At 38.2% G+C, this 20,817-nt stretch overlaps 1 protein-coding gene across 1 annotated transcript; it reads right to left on the bottom strand.

Moving 5' to 3' along the window:
• Window positions 1-12,652: 12,652 nt before the first annotated feature.
• Window positions 12,653-20,371, bottom strand: LOC131158146 (uncharacterized). The gene is made up of 2 exons (XM_058112795.1): window positions 16,320-20,371; window positions 12,653-13,593 (listed from the first exon to the last, which is right to left on the bottom strand). The coding sequence occupies exon 1, from the start codon at window positions 17,754-17,756 to the stop codon at window positions 16,737-16,739; it is 1,020 nt and encodes a 339-aa protein (XP_057968778.1). The 5' UTR covers window positions 17,757-20,371; the 3' UTR covers window positions 12,653-13,593; window positions 16,320-16,736.
• Between the last annotated feature and the right edge of the window lie 446 nt (window positions 20,372-20,817).

The raw sequence follows: 20,817 nt of genomic DNA, 5'->3' as shown, positions 1-20,817 counted from the left end.
TCGGTAGTTGATGTGGTTTATTATAGCGTAGGCATCCCCCTAGTGTCCGGACTAGGAAGGACAGACTTATCGTACTTACAGACTTTTATTTGATTTAGCGTGATCGGCTAGCCATTGCTAGGTCCCGCCTTTGAGCCACACAACCCAGTCATATGGGGGTAAGACATGACACCAACCAGCTATCCATCTAGGGTGTTTTTTATGTACAGTTATATGAGATAATTTATATGTATAGAAATCCAGTACGTTATACGATGATATGATAAAATATGTTTTTCACAGATATGATACAGGTAGATTTACTAAGTATGATTTTTATATTGTTATATGTATATCATGGAATTACTCATGATGCCACATACTAATATTAGTTTATTTCTCTTACTAAGAGGTGTCTCACCCCAGTTGTCTAAACATTTTAGGAGCCCCAGATAAAAAAGCGGATAAAACTCCATAGCGTTAGAGTTCAGCTATTTTACCCTATTTGAAGGGTAAGTCTTGTCGCTAGAGTTTGACAGATTTTTGGGTGGTGACCCTAGGCCACTTTTGGATGTTTTGGGATATGTGTATGTGTATGACAGTTGTAGTAAGACTCTGGTTTTGTGTTGGTAGGACAATTTAATATGTATATGATTTTACGTTTCCTGCTGTTTAGGAATCTATGTTGTGTTTCAGGTATTTCCTTAGTACTCATGGGTCTAGATTGATTATGATTTGTCAGAATTATTATATTGGATATTATGAAGGAAAAAAAATATGATAAAATAAGCAGGTCGTTACAGGTGCTACTTGTATGGGCGGGTTATCACCCTAATCCTTAGTAAATCTCATTGGTAAAATACCTTGCATGTGTTTGATCAAGCTCAGGAAAGGATTTTAGAAATTATAATTAAATGCAAATGATGTTTTTATATGTTATTTACAAACCTCATATTGGTCACACGCTAATTTAATACATTGTTTCTTCCCTTACTGAGATGTGTCTCACCCGATTACAAATTATTCTTTTTTCAGGACCTTCACAAGATCGAGCTTTGAGAGCTCGAGGTTAATATAGCATTTTTGAGTTAGAGAAAGGAAAAAGGGTATAAACTTGACGATACTTTTGGGTTGTATAAATTTATGTTTTTTATTATTGTATGTTTTAAGTCATCTGAGAAATTGATGAATGTGAATACTGCAAGTTGTGGTTTATGTTTTTGGGAGTCATGTATATATGTGGATACAGGTGGATGTATGATTTATGTTGGAATGTAGATAGATATAAAAAACTCTGGTATTATACTAATTGAGGACTTTAGTTATGTTTTCCGCTGTGTATTTATAAATGGAATAACTGGTACATGAAAATGAATGACGTGGCACCCGGGTCCCACAAGTTGGGTTCGGGGTGCCACAAGACACGGTTAATCAGGTATAACGCACTAGACAGGATTTACGGGTTCGGGGCGTTACAACGTAAGCATGAGTTATTATATAGATTTTTTTACAGGATATATTGTTTATAGTCTTAATTAGAGGATAAGTTATAAATAAACTCATATGTCACACATTGGTAATAACATGTTTCTCCTTACTAAGAGGTGTCTCACCCCCAGCATTATAAAAATTTCAGGTAACCTAAAGAGGCGTGCAGGGCCAGCCTAGAGATAGAGGAGGCAGTTGAGTCGGCATAGTTTTTGGGATGAGTCATAGGCTGGATAGTAGAGCCCACAACATTTTGGGATTTTTGGGAAATGTTATGTATATGTGTATATATATATACAGGTCGGTCGAATGTACTTTAGTATTGTGTTTTTGGAACAGAGTTGGATATGTATGTTTTCTATTGCATATGTGTTACATGTTATGCACAGGTTACCATTGCCCTCACTAATGGGTTTGTGATGATATAACCACAGGTACAGGATAATCGAATATGTTATATAGTTTCTGTTGGCCCGGTTGAGCGTCTAGAGGGGGGGTGAATAGACGTTTCTCGCGAATATGCAAATTTTCTACAAATACAAAAATCTTGCCAAGAACAAGTGCATAATATCACAATATAAAAGTGCAGCAAATGGTAATAAATGAGCAGTATAAAAGAGAGAGGAGAGAAGAGAAACTTAACACGGCGATATTAACGTGGTTTGGCACCCCGCCTTCGTCCACGCCTTGAGACCAACTCAAGGATTCCCAAAATCCACTATACGATCCTCCTTCAAACGGAGAGACCAATACACACAACTTCTCACAAAGAGCTTTTACAAGGTACTCATTTAGAGATACCCTACAATGGCTCACAAAGGGCCTTTCTATACAAGTGGTTGATGAGAGGTGAATACAATATTAAATGCTCCCTTTGAACTGAGTATCACCACAATATCCTCACACTATGTCCTCTTTTCAATGGAGTAAAAACAAGAGCAAGAGTAACAGGAAGAGGGCAAGTGAGTATAAGGGAAACCCTAGAGTGAAAGCACAATAAATGATCTTAATAAGTAAAATGAGCTTTCTTGGTGAGAAGTAAATGCAATAACCCTTATTTAAACACCAAATGGGTGAGCTGGGTGCTGGAGAGCCGTTGGACACTTATTGATGCAAGACAAGGGTAAAACTGGTCGTTCTACTACATTTAATGAACCCTGCAGCCCGACATTCGTCGACGAGATCTGTACTTCGTCGATGAGCTCTTCAATGTATTCATCGACGAAGCCCAGTGTTCGTCAACGAGTTGCTGGTTCTGAATTCAAACAAGTCTCGGTTTCTTTTCGTCAACGAGAATCTTGTGTTCGTTGACGAGCTCTTCAATATATTCATCGATGTAGCCCTGTGTTCGTCGACGAGATCTAGTTCTGAATTCAGACAACTCTCGGTTTCTTTTCGTCGACGAGAACCCTGTGTTCGTCGACGAGGGTATGTTTTATACTCATCGACGAAGCCCTGTGTTTGTCAACGATTCCCTTCTTACTTCTTTAGAAAAAATCCTTTTAAGTTCTAAAAAAGGTCCTTGTCTGTTTAAGGGTTTTTAGACACCTTAAGTAGCTTTACTTGTTTTTGTTGTGTGTGTGTGATATGCCCATTTCTTCCTCTTTATTTGGGTCACTCCATATACATGGGATTTACAAAATAATCTCTCTCACTTTCACACTCAATCTTTAGAACGGTTGCATTATGATGTAGAGTCGATGAATGCTTTAAGTGGCTGAACTTTTGGTCATGTCATGAGTTGCTTCTGGCTTATTTGAAACTTATTTGCTTTGGTGTCATTCTGTGCAGCTGAACACGACTAGAGAAAAAGGTTAGTAGCCTTAAAGAACTGCTAATGGGTTGTTGTCATCAAAACATAGTTGGAATGAAAGACCCTTAACCACTTGGTCTAACATTCTCCCCCTTTTTGATGATGGCAATCCATTAGTGTTCTTTTTAAAAGATATATGCTCCCCCTTACTAAATGCATAGGTTTAGAGTTTAAATAAATTCTCCCCCTTAATGTTTGCATTATATGAATGAAGATTTTATTTAAATTTTCGGCAACATGCCGTCTATAAGTAAGACATTTCCCAAGTAATCTTGCATAAAATCGATATGTAATAGTCCAGTATATCAATCATTGTAGTAATCAAGCATCTTGGTACAAAGATAGTGCATTTATGTTCAACAATTTCGATACTTGCTAAGTACAATAATCTCAGTGAAATATTAAATTACTACATCACTTGTAGTGACTACTAAGCTACTACACCAACTGGAAATAAATTTGAATAGAAGCCTATATAAATCTATATCTCTCCCCCTTTGCCATAATCAAAATTGGGGGAAAACAGAAACAGAGGGCTACTCGCGCGGGTGACCAAGGCAATCGAAGAGGGCAGCAAAGGAAGCACCAATGGTGTCAAAACGAGCACGGTTGGTGTTTTCTTGATGGGCAAGGGACGCATCTAGGGAATCAAAACGATTGTGGTGACGTATTTCAGAATGAGTCATGGCATGCTGAAGGCCGTCCAGGCGCTCCAGGATATGGCCATAGGAAGTATCCTCATCCTTGCTTTCTTCTTCTCCTTCCTCTATGGCGGCCTCAACTTCATCGATCAGAACTTGACCTTGCTCCTAGGCTTTGACCCACGTGTTGGTTGCATCATCTTTTTCAAAATGCATGCGATGAAGGGTCGCCTTGGTGTATATATCCTCGGGCGCAGGACGAATGCAAGGCAAGCCAGCGCGGATGAGCTCGAAATGATCGAAAAAGGTTGTGAGGAGACGACCATAGGGAAGGCAACCCCGCTGCCTTTTAAGGTTCTCTTCCATATTCTGAACAATGATGGAGGGCAAGTAAAAACCACGCCCAACCCAGAGGCAGTAATGCTAAAAATATCGCCCAATGTGACCCAATCCCGTCCACCAGTGCGGGGGCAAAGATTGTACGTGATCATGTGGTGGAGGACCCTAAATTCAACTGTGAGGTCCTTGGATTTGGGGCGAGCAATGGAGGAAATGTGAGAGTTACCAGTAATGAGCTTAAGTGTGGCATGCGAGTCGAACCAGTCAAACTATGTGGGCCAAGAAGCCTTGGGGAGGCCTCGGAGTGGATAATTGGTGCAACCAAGCACAACCAAGAATGTGTCTATGGAGAGTCAAATGACGGTCCCGTGAACTGTGGAGTAGGCGGCAATGCCGCGATGTGAGGGAACAAAATTGGCGTAGAATTCGCGAACCAGGTTCTCATAGACAAGCTCATCTAGGTCGAAGAGAGCATCCCATCTGAGAGCTTTAATTTTGGAGAGGAGAGTGGGAAAATGGAGCTGAAGGAAGTCAGAGGGCACAATCTTCCCGTAAATGATGCGCTACTTTAGAATGTTATTCTGATAGCGATAGGCGGCCTCTGGAGAGATGAAGTGGGGGTCGGAGTTTGCGGGGGCAGTCGGAGAGGGAACGGTGGTAGGACAATGAGAGGAGCCTTCACCGGCCTCGTTTTGAAGGGTACAACGCTTAGGTCTAGGAGCCATGGAAGGATGAAGGGGAAAGAGAGAGCTGGGAGAAGAGACGGTAGGCGCAGCGACAAGTGGAGAGCCAAGGAGAGGGGAGGCCGTGGAAAGAGTGCGTTTTCATGAGAGAGAGAGAGAGAGAGAGAGAGAGAGAGAGAGAGAGAGAGAGAGAGAAGTGGAGTGAGGTAGAGGGTTGAGAGGGTGCTTGGGACAAGGTGGGTGGAGAGAAGGAGGGAAGAGAGGGACAGAGCGTCGAGAGGAAGGAGAGGGAGCTAATAGGGATGGCTAGGGTTTGCAAAGAGAAGGGTTTGTTCGAGGCGGGAATTTGAAGTGTCTCGACAGATTTCATCGACGAGGCCCTGTGTTCGTCGAAGAAATTGAGGCAAATTCGACGACGAGACCCCTATGTTCGTCGAAAAATATTACAAACTTCTTGGTGACGAATACCCTGTGTTTGTCGGCAAGAGCAGGAGGAGAGAAAAAAAAAATTGAGTTAAGCGTAGGATGAGCTAAAGAATGGAGTAAGTACCAATATAGGGATCGTATGATATATCTGAAGGAGTACACATGTCTAGGGCATGCCGGATTTTATGGAATCCTTCTTCATTGAGTGGCTTAGTTAGGATGTCGGCGAGTTGATTTTCAGTAGGAACATAAACCAACTCAACGTCTCCCTTTTGAACATGGTCTCGAATAAAGTGGTGCCTAATTTCAATATGCTTAGTTCTAGAATGGAGGCACAGATTTTTTTGAGATGTTGATGGTACTAGTATTATCACAGTGGATCAGAATGCCCTTAACTAAGATTCGAAAGTCCTCAAGCTGTTGTTTCATGTATAAGGCTTGAGCACAGCAACTATCGGCTACAATATACTCAACCTCGGTGGTTGAGAGAGCTACGGAGGCTTGTTTTTTGAAAAACCAGGATACAAGAGAGTGTCCTAGGAAATGACATGTTCCATGACGTTCTGAGTTGTGCTTCCAAGTGCAGAAGTATCAAGTTGTATCAAGGATGAGTCCAGGATCGTATTCCACACGGACCACTGAGTATCAAAGTATTTATGCAAGTTTAGTGAAATCCTGTTGCTGAAAAATAGGGTTTGAAAATCTTTTTGATCTTTTACGATTTTTAAAACAGTAAACAAAGTGAGAGAAGCTTGAGTAAACTATCAAAATGAAACTGAAATTTTATCAATTCTCCAAAAACGTAAATCTAATAACGTAACCAAAACTAAACAGATTAACTGAAACAATTTTACCAAACACTCGGGTTACGGGTTCAACGTCTGTTGCTTCCACCGTTTACTAATTTCCTAAGCCTTACTCATTTTCTTGTTAATCCAATCAAGGCATTAATAAGATGAAATTTTATTACTAACGATCGAGTAAATTGGCCACATCCAAACGGAAGAAAATAAAAACTCTTATTACGCATCAACCGAATTTTATGTAAAAATAAGTTGATTAAAATCTTAGATTAAATCAAGGTTTTGATGTGCCTAATGTCAACAACAAAACAAGAAGCAAGAGCTAGCGATTTATCAACGATTCCTTCAATTTTCGGTTTTAACCAAATAAAAATTTAACAATGATATCATAGGATAACTAATAAACCATGGAACGCAAACGACATCGACCCACAACCCGAGTTACCGAACTTAGCCACTCATGCTTGCGATAGAAAAAAAATAGAAATCCTACGTCTAATCAAGCAAGTATCAAAACACACGTTAACTAAAGACAATAACTTTGAACACGAAATTAAAACACGCACCAATAAAAACTCAATTAAACACATACGTAGACAATAAAAACTGAACCTTTAACAAAATTATGAATAAAAAATAATAATTAAATTAATACGAATAAAATTTATTGCTAAAATTACTTGAGAATTCAAATACTTAATTAAAATAAAATGCAACTAAAACAGTTTTTAAAAAAAATCCAATCTTTCAATTAATAACTAAAACAATGAAAATAAACAATCTTAATAAAAAAAAAAAAAAAAAAAAAAAAAGAGAGAGAGAGAGAGAGAGAGAGAGAGAGAGAAAAAAAACAAGCAATGGAGGTCTTCGGGTGGCTGCAGAGACTGGGGGCTGCTGTGATAAAGCTGCTCGGGTTGCTGTGATGAAGGCTGGAACATGGGAGCTCCGGTTGCTACTGTGTTCGCTAGAGTTGCAGCAAGAACAGCTGCTGTGTTTGCTGGAGTTTCAGTTGGTGTCGCAGAGGAGAAGGTGAAGCTGTTGCGGTTGCTCTGTGTGGCTGGTGCGGAAGAAGATGCTGGCTGCTGCTGTGAAGGAGATGCTGCTGGTGGTCTTCACGGGGGCTGGCGGCTGTGATGGCTTCCAGTAGCAAGAGGGGGGAGCTGGTTCGTGGGCTGGAGAAGACACACGGCTGCTGTGGCTTAGAGAGGTTGCAGAGGGTAGAGCAGAGGGGCAAGAATAAAAGAAAACTGAAGTAGGAGAAGAAGAAGAGAATGAAGAAGAAGAAGAGGAAGAAGAAGAAGAAGAGGGAGAAGAAGAGGAAGATGGAGAGCAGCCCGCAGGGCTGTCTGCGAAAGAAGGGAGAAAAGAAGAATAATTTAAAAGATATTGGGGGAAGCCCTAGACCCGGTTTAGCCAACCCGACCCGACAACTTAACCCGACCCGGCTTGCTTGGCCGGGTCACATTTTTGCTCTCTGTTCACCACAATATTTGACCCTTCTAAAGCCAGTTTCTCACAAAACTCAAAACATAAAAGTTGTAGATAATCCTTTCCTTTTTCTCCAGAAATTTGAGTCACCTTAATTGGAGTTTGGACAGAAAAGTTATGCATGAAATACGAACAGGTGTCAGTTTTGGTTCCTGGGACTTTTCCTGCGACAAAAAATTACCAAAAATTCATAAATTGTGCAATGAAACTCAAGAATACTAAATTCGACACTTTGTTAAAATATTAGACATAATTGGACATTTAATTAAAAATATAAGTGGTAAAGACCGGATTAAAGTTCCCAATTACGCAGTTTTGACGCGTAATCACACTCCCCAACTAACGTTTTGCGAGTCTCTAGCAAATGACGTGAATGAATCTCAGGGCGGTGCCTACAACTTCAAACTCTAGTGATCATGAAATCACTGCACATTCTCCAAGGCACATCACTCATGCAAGTTTAATCATTTATATGTCATTTAAGTGCAGTATACTCACCTGAAGTTAATTAGTGGCACATTCAGAGTTAATGCAGTCATATAAGTCCGAGTATAAACAGGTAGACTCTCGAGGTGTGTGTATGTGTGACTCAATACACCTAGGATATCAGTGGACACCTACAGAATGGTCGCTTTGACTCGGCCTAACCGGTATACCCTCAAAAACACTCAAAAAGAAAGAAGTAGGTTCGCTCATTATATGTGAGGAGGAGTGTTACGATCAAACATCCCACATAATAAAAGGAACAACGGTAAATGTACGGAGTGGACTAGTCTGGAAAGGATCTAGCCTATCTATGAGGTGTCGGGTCCTTCACCCTAGCATCTTCTCACCTACTCGCCACATCCAACCGAGACCACCCTAAATCAACTAATTCACAAACTTGTCGTGAACACATTTGAGGCATTAACTGGTTGAAGAATCTTCGTACGTAGAGAACATGTGTTGTGTCCTTGACTTTTTGTGATATTTCTATGAAGCAGACATTAGCATTTCATTTCACGCGCATTTTTATTTCTTATCGTTTCTTCTACTCATTCTTTATTTTTCTGCCTTTTCTTGAACAATTAAGACAATCATTACACTTTGTTTGTTATCTTCATACCATCAACGGGAATTGAGTTCGAATAGTAGTCCATGAACTAAGTCTGTCTCTAGGGGTGGCTCAGCCTTCACATCTTGAGTAGGCTACAAGACCTAGGTTTCTATCTCCCCACTAGAAGTCACCTCTAGGCTAGCAAATCAAAAACAAAGACTAGTGTACAAGGAATCATCCAGAAAAAAGAGAATTGAGTTCCATGAACTCTGATTTGATATTAAAGCTCAAAAGGATGATATATAGCTCAAGGATATCTCACAAGGAGTCATAGTCGCCACGAGTGTTCTCTCAATGCTCACAGGAAACCCTAAGTGCAATAAATCACGTGAGTGTGTATTCAACCTCGTGAGATGTCATGTAAATACAAAAAATTATATAACCAAATTAACACGATTGTACTACCAATCAATTATTCATGGAGTCATAAAATCATATAAAGAGAAACTACACATAAATGACTCAAGTGTGTAGTTCTTAGGTTATATGCAGGCATGTGGAGGGTACGAGTCAATGTTAAGCATAGCATAATTCAATGTAATTCCTCACTACTCTTCCTTTCTTTCTTTCCTTCTTTTTGATTTTTGATGATTTTTTTTTTGTTTTTTTTTTAAATATAAAATCCAGTACGTATACGTGCATAGTGTCACATGCAAATGCTCACCCCCCAACTAAAATGAAACATTGTCCTCAATGTGAAAGCATAAGGGAAATAGAAAAATTGTGCACGAGAAAAGTGGGGCGTACCTGGATGAAGAAATAATGGAAAAGGAAAACTGAACTAAAGGAAATTGTACCTATCAATAAACTAAAAATAAGACATAATGAAATAAAATGAAAACAAAGGAAAGCAAAACATCATAGTGTGTCTGGAGGAGGCTCAGGAGGAATTTCGTCCGATGGGTGCAGATTTATAAATTGAACTGGTGGGTCCTCAAATTTGAGCCACCACAATGGGTCAGTTTTGTTATCTGCACAGAAGTGATCTCTAAATAAATCAATGCTCTCCACAATATCAGACAACACATTTTCAAATTGTCTTTCTCGTTTTAACAAGAAAGGATCCTTATCCAGTATAGTTTCCAGGAAATATACTTTTTTAAGAACCGGTTTTTGAGGAAAAGTTTTCGGAATAGTTACCTTTGGTTCTTCAGAAGCATCAACATTAAAATTTGTACCTGATTCCTTGAAGGTTAAACGCTCACCATTCTGCTCAACTTCTTCATCTAGTGCACCAGTCACCTTACCATAGTTGAGATTTGCTTCGGCATTGCAATCATTGACATTTGCTTCAATATAGGATGACGGTTCCATGATTGCAATCTGTACTTGAGTATCTGGCTGGGCTTGAAATTGGGATTCATCTATCTCCAAAGCATTCAATAATGTGTTCAGCCTGGTCAATTCGGTGCTTATCTCGTTGATGGCTTGAGAAGTTTTAGAATTGATCACATTTTGGCTTGCCATGAACTGTTGCACGCTAACGGTTAGCTGCTGTATGGAATCTTCCATTTCCCTTCTTTGCATTGGAGGAGGCTGATTTGCAAAGTAAGAGGGTCCCGAGTCTTGGCCAGATGCTGCATAAGGAATGTATTAACTTTGTCCCTGGGGAGATGGCTCCACTTGGTCATTCGTCCAACTGAAATTTGAATGACTTCTACAACCTGCATTGTAAGTATCAGAATAAGGTTCATAAGAAATCTCAGAAACCATATACACCGGGCTAGACTGATCAAGCAAAACTTCCTTAAGAGCAGGAATAGTTGGACATGCATCAGTCGCATGCCCTGGATCCTCACATATGTTGCATTTTTTAGAAGATGATGGTAAAACATGCATTTCATTTACCTCCTTAAGCTTAATGGAATCTAACCTTTTGGACATCAATGTAAGCCTAGCATTCAAATCATCAACTTCTTCTAATTAATACTTACCACCCCCACTAATACATTTTTGCTTTTCAGATCTATTATACACATCAGAGACAACTCAAGATTTGGCGTTTTCAGCCAAATAATCAAAATAGTCAAAAGCTTCTTCAGGCTCTTTATTGAAAAACTCACCATTACACATTGTTTCCACAAATTGCCTCATCTTTAGTTGCAACCCCTTATAGAAAAAACTGATGACCCTCCAATTCTCATACCCATGGTGAGGACATGCATTTAAAAGGTCTTTGAAACATTCCCAACACTGATAAAATGTTTCCACATCCTTTTGGCAAAAATTCATGATTTGTCTTTTCAAAGCATTAGTTATTTGCATGGGAAAAAATTTCTTTAAAAACTCAGTTTGCATTTCTTGCCAAGTCCCAATGGATCTTGGTCTTAAGGAATAAAACCAAGTTTTTGCCTTATCTTTTAAAGAAAAGGGAAACAATTTCAGTCTTATTACCTCCTTAGTGCATGTTCTATCCATGAATGTGACACAAACTTCTTCAAACTCTTTAATATGCAAATATGAGTTTTCAGATTCAATGCCACGAAAATGAGGTAATAATGGAATCATCCCAGGTTTAAAATTAAAAGCATTTGCATTCAAAGGTAGAATAATGCAGGATGGGGTACTGGTCCTAACAGGTTGCAAATATTCTCTAAGTGTCCTATTAGGGTTCTCCATATCATGAGGTTCATTCTCAGCCATGATGCTACGTGTATCAGATGGTGATTCAAGTGATTCAAGTGAAACAGGTTCACTCGATGATGAGACGGATGAGTTGGTCCTGACTAGTCTAAATGTGTTATCTCTAGTCCAACTAGTCATACAAACGCAGTATAAACGCAATAAAAGCAAACAGGTCAAAGGAGAGGAAGTAGATATCACCCAGGCTATGAAAACGTTCACAGCTCTAAAACACCTCTCTGAAATCTGAGAAACACTTTGATGACACCAATTAGTCCCCGACAACGGCGCCAAAAACTTGACTCGTTCTCAGTTGTGCTTCCAAGTGCAGAAGTGTCAAATTGTATCAAGGATGAGTCCAGGACCGTATTCCACAGGAACCACTGAGTATCAAAGTATTTATGCAAGTTTAGTGAAATCCTGTTGCTGAAAAATAGGGTTTGAAAATCTTTTTGGTCTTTTATGATTTTTAAAACAGTAAACAAAGTGAGAGAAGCTTGAGTAAACTATCAAAATGAAACTAAAATTTTATCAATTTTCCAAAAACGTAAATCTAATAACGTAACCAAAACTAAACAGATTAACTGAAACAATTTTACCAAACACTCGGGTTACGGGTTCAACGTCTGTTTGCTTCCACCGTTTACTAATTTCCTAAGCCTTACTCATTTTCTTGTTAATCCAATCAAGGCATTAATAAGATGAAATTTTATTACTAACGATCGAGTAAATTGGCCACATCCAAACGGAAGAAAATAAAAACTCTTATTACGCATCAACCGAATTTTATGTAAAAATAAGTTGATTAAAATCTTAGATTAAATCAAGGTTTTGATGTGCCTAATGTCAACAACAAAACAAGAAGCAAGAGCTAGCGATTTATCAACGATTCCTTCAATTTTCGGTTTTAACCAAATAAAAATTTAACAATGATATCATAGGATAACTAATAAACCATGGAACGCAAACGACATCGACCCACAACCCGAGTTACCGAACTTAGCGACTCATGCTTACGATAGAAAAAAAATAGAAATCCTACGTCTAATCAAGCAAGTATCAAAACACACGTTAACTAAAGACAATAACTTTGAACACGAAATTAAAACACGCACCAATAAAAACTCAATTAAACACATACGTAGACAATAAAAACTGAACCTTTAACAAAATTATGAATAAAAAATAATAATTAAATTAATACGAATAAAATTTATTGCTAATATTACTTGAGAATTCAAATACTTAATTAAAATAAAATGCAACTAAAACAGTTTTTAAAAAAAATCCAATCTTTCAATTAATAACTAAAACAATGAAAATAAACAATCTTAATAAAAAAAAAAAGAAAAAGAAAAGAAAAGAAAAGAGAGAGAGAGAGAGAGAGAGAGAGAGAGAGAGAGAGAGAGCAAAATATCCAGCCATGGAGGTCTTCGGGTGGCTGCAGAGACTGGGGGCTGCTGTGATAAAGCTGCTCGGGTTGCTGTGATGAAGGCTGGAACATGGGAGCTCCGGTTGCTACTGTGTTCGCTAGAGTTGCAGCAAGAACAGCTACTGTGTTTGCTGGAGTTTCAGTTGGTGTCGCAGAGGAGAAGGTGAAGCTGTTGCGGTTGCTCTGTGTGGCTGGTGCGGGAGAAGATGCTGGCTGCTGCTGTGAAGGAGATGCTGCTGGTGGTCTTCACGGGGGCTGGCGGCTGTGATGGCTTCCAGTAGCAAGAGGGGGGAGCTGGTTCGTGGGCTGGAGAAGACACACGGCTGCTGTGGCTTAGAGAGGTTGCAGAGGGTAGAGCAGAGGGGCAAGAATAAAAGAAAACTGAAGTAAGAGAAGAAGAAGAGAATGAAGAAGAAGAGGAAGAAGAAGAAGAAGAGGGAGAAGAAGAGGAAGATGGAGAGCAGCCCGCAGGGCTGTCTGCGAAAGAAGGGAGAAAAGAAGAATAATTTAAAAGATATTGGGGGAAGCCCTAGACCCGGTTTAGCCAACCCGACCCGACAACTTAACCCGACCCGGCTTGCTTGGCCGGGTCACATTTTTGCTCTCTGTTCACCACAATATTTGACCCTTCTAAAGCCAGTTTCTCACAAAACTCAAAACATAAAAGTTGTAGATAATCCTTTCCTTTTTCTCCAGAAATTTGAATCGCCTTAATTGGAGTTTGGACGGAAAAGTTATGCATGAAATACGAACAGGTGTCAGTTTTGGTTCCCGGGACTTTTCCTGCAACAAAAAATTACCAAAAATTCATAAATTGTGCAATGAAACTCAAGAATAATAAATTCGACACTTTGTTAAAATATTAGACATAATTGGACATTTAATTAAAAATATAAGTGGTAAAGACCGGATTAAAGTGCCTAATTACGCAGTTTTGACGCGCGTAATCATTCCACTAGTGCTTTTTCTATCGGTTTTGCAACTACCGTAGCAGCGTCAGAGTAGCATATGAGGTCAAAGGGAACATTCTTAGGGTAGAAGAGTCCTAGGTCATGGGTGCCTGTTAAGTATCTAAAGATTCTTTTGATTGCATGAATATGAGATTCTTTGGGACAAGATTGGAATCTAGCGCATAGACAAACACTGAACATTATATCGGGCCAGCTAGAAGTGAGGTAGAACAAACTACCGATCATTCCACGATAGAGTTTTTGGTTAACATTTTTCCCTTTTACATCAGCGTCAAGCTTTGTTGTGATGCTCATAGGAGTTACTTTAGACTTACCCATTTTAAGACTGAATTTCTTTAACATGTCCTTAACGTATTTTGCTTGATTTATAAAAGTTTCATGTTTCATTTGTTTAATTTGTAATCCTAGGAAGAATGTTAGTTCACCCATCACACTCATCTCAAATGTTTCCTGCATAGTTTGAGCAAAATCCTGACACAAAGTTTCATTGGTGGCACCGAAAATGATATCATCTGCATAAATCTGTATGATTAGCATATCATTCTCCTTATGTTTTAAGAAAAGAGTAGTGTCGAATTTTTCTCTTGTGAACCCATTGTCTAGGAGAAATTTACTTAAACGCTCATACTATGCTCTTGGTGCTTGCTTGAGTCTGTAAAGGGCTTTTGAGAGTTTGTATACATAATCGGGATGAGTGTGGCTCTCAAATCCTGGAGGTTGCTTGACATATACTTCTTCATTTATGTATCCATTTAAAAATGCGCTTTTTACATCCATTTGAAATAACTTAAAGTTTTTGTAGCAAGCAAAGGCAAGTAGCATGCTAATAGCTTCTAGTCTTGCCACAGAGGCATAAGTTTCATCATAGTCAATACCCTTTTGTTGGTTATACCCTTGGGCTACCAATCTAACTTTGTTTCTAACAATATTCCCATCTTCATCTTTCTTATTCCAAAACACCCATTTGGTGCCAATTATTGTAGTATTTTTGGTTTTAGGAACTAAGTGTCATACTTTGTTTCTTTCAAATTGATCTAGTTCTTCTTGCATGGCATTTATCCAGTTTTCATCATTTTCAGCTTCCTCAAAATTTTTTGGTTCTAGATGAGATATGAAAGCGATATGATTACATCCACTTCTTAGGTGAGATTGGTTCTAACTCCTTAGGATGGACTACCTATGATAAGATCAGTTAGGTGATTTTTTACAAACTTCCAAGCTCTAGGTAGTTCATGATTCTCTTCTTCTAGTTCATTAGGCTTTTGAGGAGATGATTCTAGATGATCAATGTTTGTATCTTGACAGTTTGTATCTTGATCATTATTTAACTTAAGTTGTTCAAATTCTTTTTCAATTCTAAAGGTGGTGACTTGATTATCTTCATCTATCTCAATAGGTGTTTTGGATGCATGAGGGTTTGTTTCATCAAACACAACCTGGGTTGATTCTTAAACAGTTTGAATTCTTTTGTTGAATACCTTATATGCTTTGCTATTCATGGCATATCCTATTAAAATTCCCTCATCAGATTTTGAATCAAATTTTGCCAAATGATCCCTATCATTTAATATGAAACATTTACATCCAAAAACCTTAAAGTGTGAAATGTTAGGTTTCCTACCCTTCCATATCCGTATGGGGTTTTTCCTAATTTAGATCTAATGATGACTCGGTTACTAACATAGCAAGTTGTGCTAACGGCTTCTGCCTAGAAGTATTTTGGCAAGTTATGTTCGTTGAGCATTGTCCTAGCCATTTCTTGGAGTGTTCGATTTTTTCTTTCAACTACTCCATTTTGCTGTGTAGTTTTTGGTGCGGAGAAGTTGTGTGAGTAGTCATTCTCGTTGCAAAAGTCTTCTAGTTCTTTGTTTCTAAATTCTCTCCCTTTATCACTCCTAATGTGTACAATTGACATTCCCTTTTCATTTTGGATTTTTCCACAAAAATGAATGAATGCATTACAAGTATCACTTTTGTTTGCAAGAAAAATTACCCATTAAAATCTTGAGAAGTCATCAACTATAACAAATGCATACAGCTTTCCACTAATACTAGCTATGTCATTAGGGCCAAATAAATCAAAATGGATTAACTCTAAGGGTCTTGAGGTAGATATCATTTTCTTGGTTTTGAAAGAGGTTTTAACTTGTTTTCCATATTGACATGCATCACAAATTTTGTCTTTCACATAATTGTCTTTTGGTAGGCCATTTACTAGTTCTTTGGATGAAAGTTTATGAAGTAGATCCATGCTTGCATGACCTAAACTCTTATGCTAAAACCAACAATTTTCATTAGTAACTGCTAAACATTTAACGTTACAAGTTTTGATATCATCAAACTCAATTGTGTATATGTTGGATTCACGTTTTCCTATGAGGATGGTTTTTCCATTTAAATCATTTACTAAACATTTGGTGGATTGAAAAGTAATGTTTAATCCTTTATCACACAATTGACTAACACTTAACAAGTTGTATTTGAGAGTATCTACAAGAGCAACATTTTCAATAGTCAAGGATGAATTACTTATTTTACCTTTACCGATGATTCTTCCTTTGGCATTGTCTCCAAATGTGACCAGTCCTTCCTTTTTGTAGGTGAGAGAGAGAAATTTGCTTGCATCTCCCGTCATGTGTCTTGAACATCCACTATCGAGAAACCATTTGTTTCTTATGGAGTCGGTCTTCAAGTATACCTGCACACAACATTAAGTGACTTGTTTTGGTACCCATATTTTCTTGGGTCCTATGGGGTTAGTGTTCTTAATCACCCATTTGCAATTCATGTTCTTTCCTCTATTTCCCCTGAAGGGATAAATAAACCGTACATGACCTTTTCTTTCACAATATAGGCAAACTTTATTAGCATGAGAGGGGTTTGGTTTAGGTGCAGGGTTTTTCTTTGAGGCGGAGCTCCTTTTAGCATAAGAATTTTGATTCTGAAGAAGATGCCTTATCCTAATCCTTCTTTGAAAATTTCAAACCTTTGAGCTCCAAGTAACTTATCAAAAATTTTTTTACCATTTGTAAATTTATAAATAGTATTGTTTTGATCTTCCACCTTCTTTTTCAATGTTGAGTTTTCTTGAAGAATTTCGATTATTTGACTTTTCAAGCTTCCAACTTCCTTTTGAGAAGACTCTTTGCAATTTATGTATTCCTTAGTGAGCTTTTCATTTTCAAGACTAAGAGATGCATTTTCTTCTTTCAAAGTGTCACATGAGCAGACTTGTTTTTGTTTGCATCTTGAATGATTTTCTTCTAAGAGTTTGAGTTTCTTTTTAGATGCTTTTAATTCAATATAGAGTTTTCTACAATTTTCTTCTAGTTCTTCATAAGAAGGGAGATATTCGTCATCAGAGTTTACCTCACTTTGTTCATCCGCCATAAGGCAGAAATAAGTAGCTTCTTTCTCGATTTCTTCATCGGTTGAGGTCCCATCCAGTTTATCCCATTCGGTTGCGTTCATTGCTTTGAACTTCTTTTTGTCTCCCTGTTGATTGTTGCCTTTGTTTTTGAAGAGAGGACAATCGGCCATGCGGTGCCCGATCTTTTTGCAATTGTAGCATGTTATGCTAGATTCTCCTTTCTCCTTTTGTTTGCCATTTCGTTTGTTCATCAGAAAATTCCTGAATCTTCTTGTAAGGAGGGCGACTTTATCATCATCATCATCATTTTCTTCCTCTTCTACGAGCTCTTTTTGCTTGCCGGCTTTTAGAGCAATTCCGGTAGCCTTTTTGGGTACTTCAGCTTCTGCGGCAGCATTTTTCTTCTTGATCTCATAGGTCATAAGAGACCCGATCTGTTCGTCAAGGGTGACCTTTGAGAGGTCCTTTGCTTCTTCAATTGCCGTGGACTTCGCGTGCCAAGATGCCAGTAATGGGTGAAGGAATTTCTGCACATTGTCTTCTATAGAGTACTCTCTACCGAGAGCTTTTAGTCCATTTGTGATGTGTGTGAATCGAGTAAACATGGCAGTAATTGTCTCACCTTATTCCATTTTAAACATCTCATATTCTTTTACCAACATATAAATTTTTGACCTTTTTACCTGGGTTGTACCTTTGTATGTCACCTGAAGCTTTTCCCACATTTCCTTAGCCGTGTTGCATCTGCATATTCGGTTGCACTCTTCATCATTTACAACGCAATAGAGGAAGTTCTTGGTCTTGAAGTTCAGTTGTGCTAGCTTTGCATCCGCCTCGGGAAGTTTTCCAATAGGTATGTCATCCCCTTCTTCGTTCTTGAAGGTGTAGTCTCCTTCAGTGATGACGTTCCACATTCGGTAGTCATAGGCCTGGATGAAGATTAACATTCGATCCTTCCATGCTGGGTAGTTAGCTCCACAAAATTTGGGGGGACGGTCCACGAATGGACCTTAGGCAAATATATCCGCCATATTGATCTTTTCTCCTGGGAGTTACTCCAAAATTCAACGACTGGCACTCTGATACCACTTGTTGGCTCAGTTGAGCATCTAGAGGTGGGGTGAATAAACGTTTCTCGCAGATATGCAAATTTTTTACAAATACAAAAATCTTGCCAAGAATAAGTGCATAATATCACAATATAAAAATGCAGCAAATGGTAATGAATGAGCAGTATAAAAGAGAGAGGAGAGAAGAGAAACTTAACACGACGATATTAACATCGTTCGGCACCCCGCCTACGTCCACGTATACACACAACTGCTTACAAAGAGCTTTTACAAGGTACTCACTTAGAGATACCCAACAATGGCTCACAAAGGGCCTTTCTATACAGGTAGTTGATGAGAGGTGAATACAATATTAAATGCTCCCTTTGAGCTGAGTATCACCACAATATCCTCACACTATGTCCTCTTTTCAATGGAGTAAAAACAAAAGCAAGAGCAGTAGGAAGAGGGCAAGTGAGTATAAAGGAAACCCTAGAGTAAAAGCACAATAAATGATCTTAATAAGTAAAATGAGCTTTCTTCGTGAGAAGTAAATGCAATAACCCTTATTTAAACACCAGATGGGCGAGCTGGATGCTGGAGAGCCGTTGGACATTTATTGATGCAAGACAAGGATAAAACTAGTCGTTCTGCTGCATTTAATGAACCCTGCAGCCCGACAATCGTCGACGAGATTTGTACTTCATCGATGAGCTCTTCAATGTATTCGTCGATGAAGCCCTGTGTTCGTCGACGAGTTGCTGGTTTTGAATTCAGACAAGTCTCGGTTTCTTTTCGTCGACGAGAATCCTGTGTTCGTCAATGAGCTCTTCAATATATTCGTCGACGAAGCCCTGTGTTCGTTGACGAGTCCCTTCTTACTTCTTTAGAAAAAATCCTTTTAAGTTCTAAGAAAGGTCCTTGTCTGTTTAAGGGTTTTTAGACACTTTAAGTAGTTTTACTTGTTTTTGTTGTGTGTGTGATATGCTCATTTCTTGCTCTTTATTTGAGTCACTCCATATACAACGGATTTACAAAATAATATCCCTCACTTTCACACTCAATCTTTAGAACAGTTGCATATGATGTGAGTCCATGAATGCTTTGAGTGGCTGAACTTTTAGTCATGTCACAAGTTGCTTCTGGCTTATTTGAAACTTATTTGCTTTGGTGTCATTCTGTGCAGCTGAACACGACTAGAGAAAAAGGTTAGTAGCCTTAAAGAACTGCTAATGGGTTGTTGTCATCAAAACATAGTTGGAATGAAAAACCCTTAACCACTTGGTCTAATAGTTTAAAAAAAAATAGTATAAAATTTTGGGTCATTACACCAGCTCCTGAGCAAGCTCCATTTCTTGATTAGCAGCTTGAACTACAGCCTGCTGCTCCTTCATGGTTCATTCCATTCCATCATCAGTCCACCACTTTTAGTAGTGATGTACGTTCAAGACTTCAATCTCTTAAATAAATTCATTCCTCCCTTCAATCTCATATTTCCTCCATCGATCAAAGACTTAGCCATTTAGAACATTCTCAGGCTAGTTCCTCACATTATCCAAGTGATGATGCATCAGATGAGGAATCTGAGGAAGAAAAAGATGAAGGAAATGATGATAGTGCTGATGATGATGATGCTGCAGTTGCTGTTGATGCGTGATGATCTTTTTATGCTCTTTCTGTTGTTTTTTGTTTTGTTATCTCTTTGTATATGTATTCAGCTTGTTTTTGTTTCAAATTGTATTTCAGTTTGCTTTTTGGTATGTATCTTAAGTTGCCTATGACACTATGTACACCTATGACTTTCTATTAATATCATTTTGTGTGTATGCCTTTGTGTCTACCTTGGACCTTTAATTTCTATTTTTTTATTTTTTGATTGATGTCAAAAGGGGGAGAAGGATTTAGCAAAATTGAAAAAATTGAGATATTTAGCAAAACTTGAAAACCAAATTGGCTATATGATATATGATGGCATATTGAACTAATTATGATATGAAAAACTGAAGTTAATAATATTGAATATATTGTACTTACAAAACAATGTTAAAAATATGCTTACTGTAAGGGGGAGTCTTATCAAGGTTCACTCACTTTTGCTCCTATTTGTCATCATAAAAAAGGGGGAGATTGTTGACCTAACATGGCTTACTAATCTTGTTTTGATGATAACAAATAAAAGGTCACTTAACATGTTTTGTATCAAGTGATGAAATTTTAGGAATCAAGTCATTAAGCTCAAATGAATACAAAAGTTGAATGCAAGACTCCATGGAAAAGGAATATGAAAGCTTGAAGATCATGAGAGCATGAATATCAAAAAGGACTTGCTAAAAGTTTAGAGAATTTGAAACTCAAAGATCAAATGACTCAACAAAGGACAAACATGAAGACTCCAAGCTTAAAATGTGTTTTAAAGTCTTAAGAAGAGTCTCTATGTAAGTACTTCATTCAAATGATATTTGATTGGATTTGAAGCTCATGAGGAATTTCATTGACTTAGAGACCATGTTTTGAATAAACCCCAAAAAATACTTTTCAAAAGTCTTAAATTATTTTGGGGAAAGCAAAAGAGCAAAAAGAATTTGAAAATAAATAAAAAAATCAGTTTTTGGTCTTT

This window comes from Malania oleifera, chromosome 6 (genome assembly GCF_029873635.1).
Source record: "Malania oleifera isolate guangnan ecotype guangnan chromosome 6, ASM2987363v1, whole genome shotgun sequence".
Taxonomy (NCBI): Eukaryota; Viridiplantae; Streptophyta; class Magnoliopsida; order Santalales; family Ximeniaceae; genus Malania; species Malania oleifera.
Note: the sequence above shows the minus strand (reverse complement) of the source record. Positions and strands in the feature narration are given on the sequence as shown.

Coding starts and splice junctions, on each gene's coding strand:
- LOC131158146 (XM_058112795.1), bottom strand. CDS start 17,756: ATGTTTACTCGATTCACACACATCACAAATGGACTAAAAGCTCTCGGT.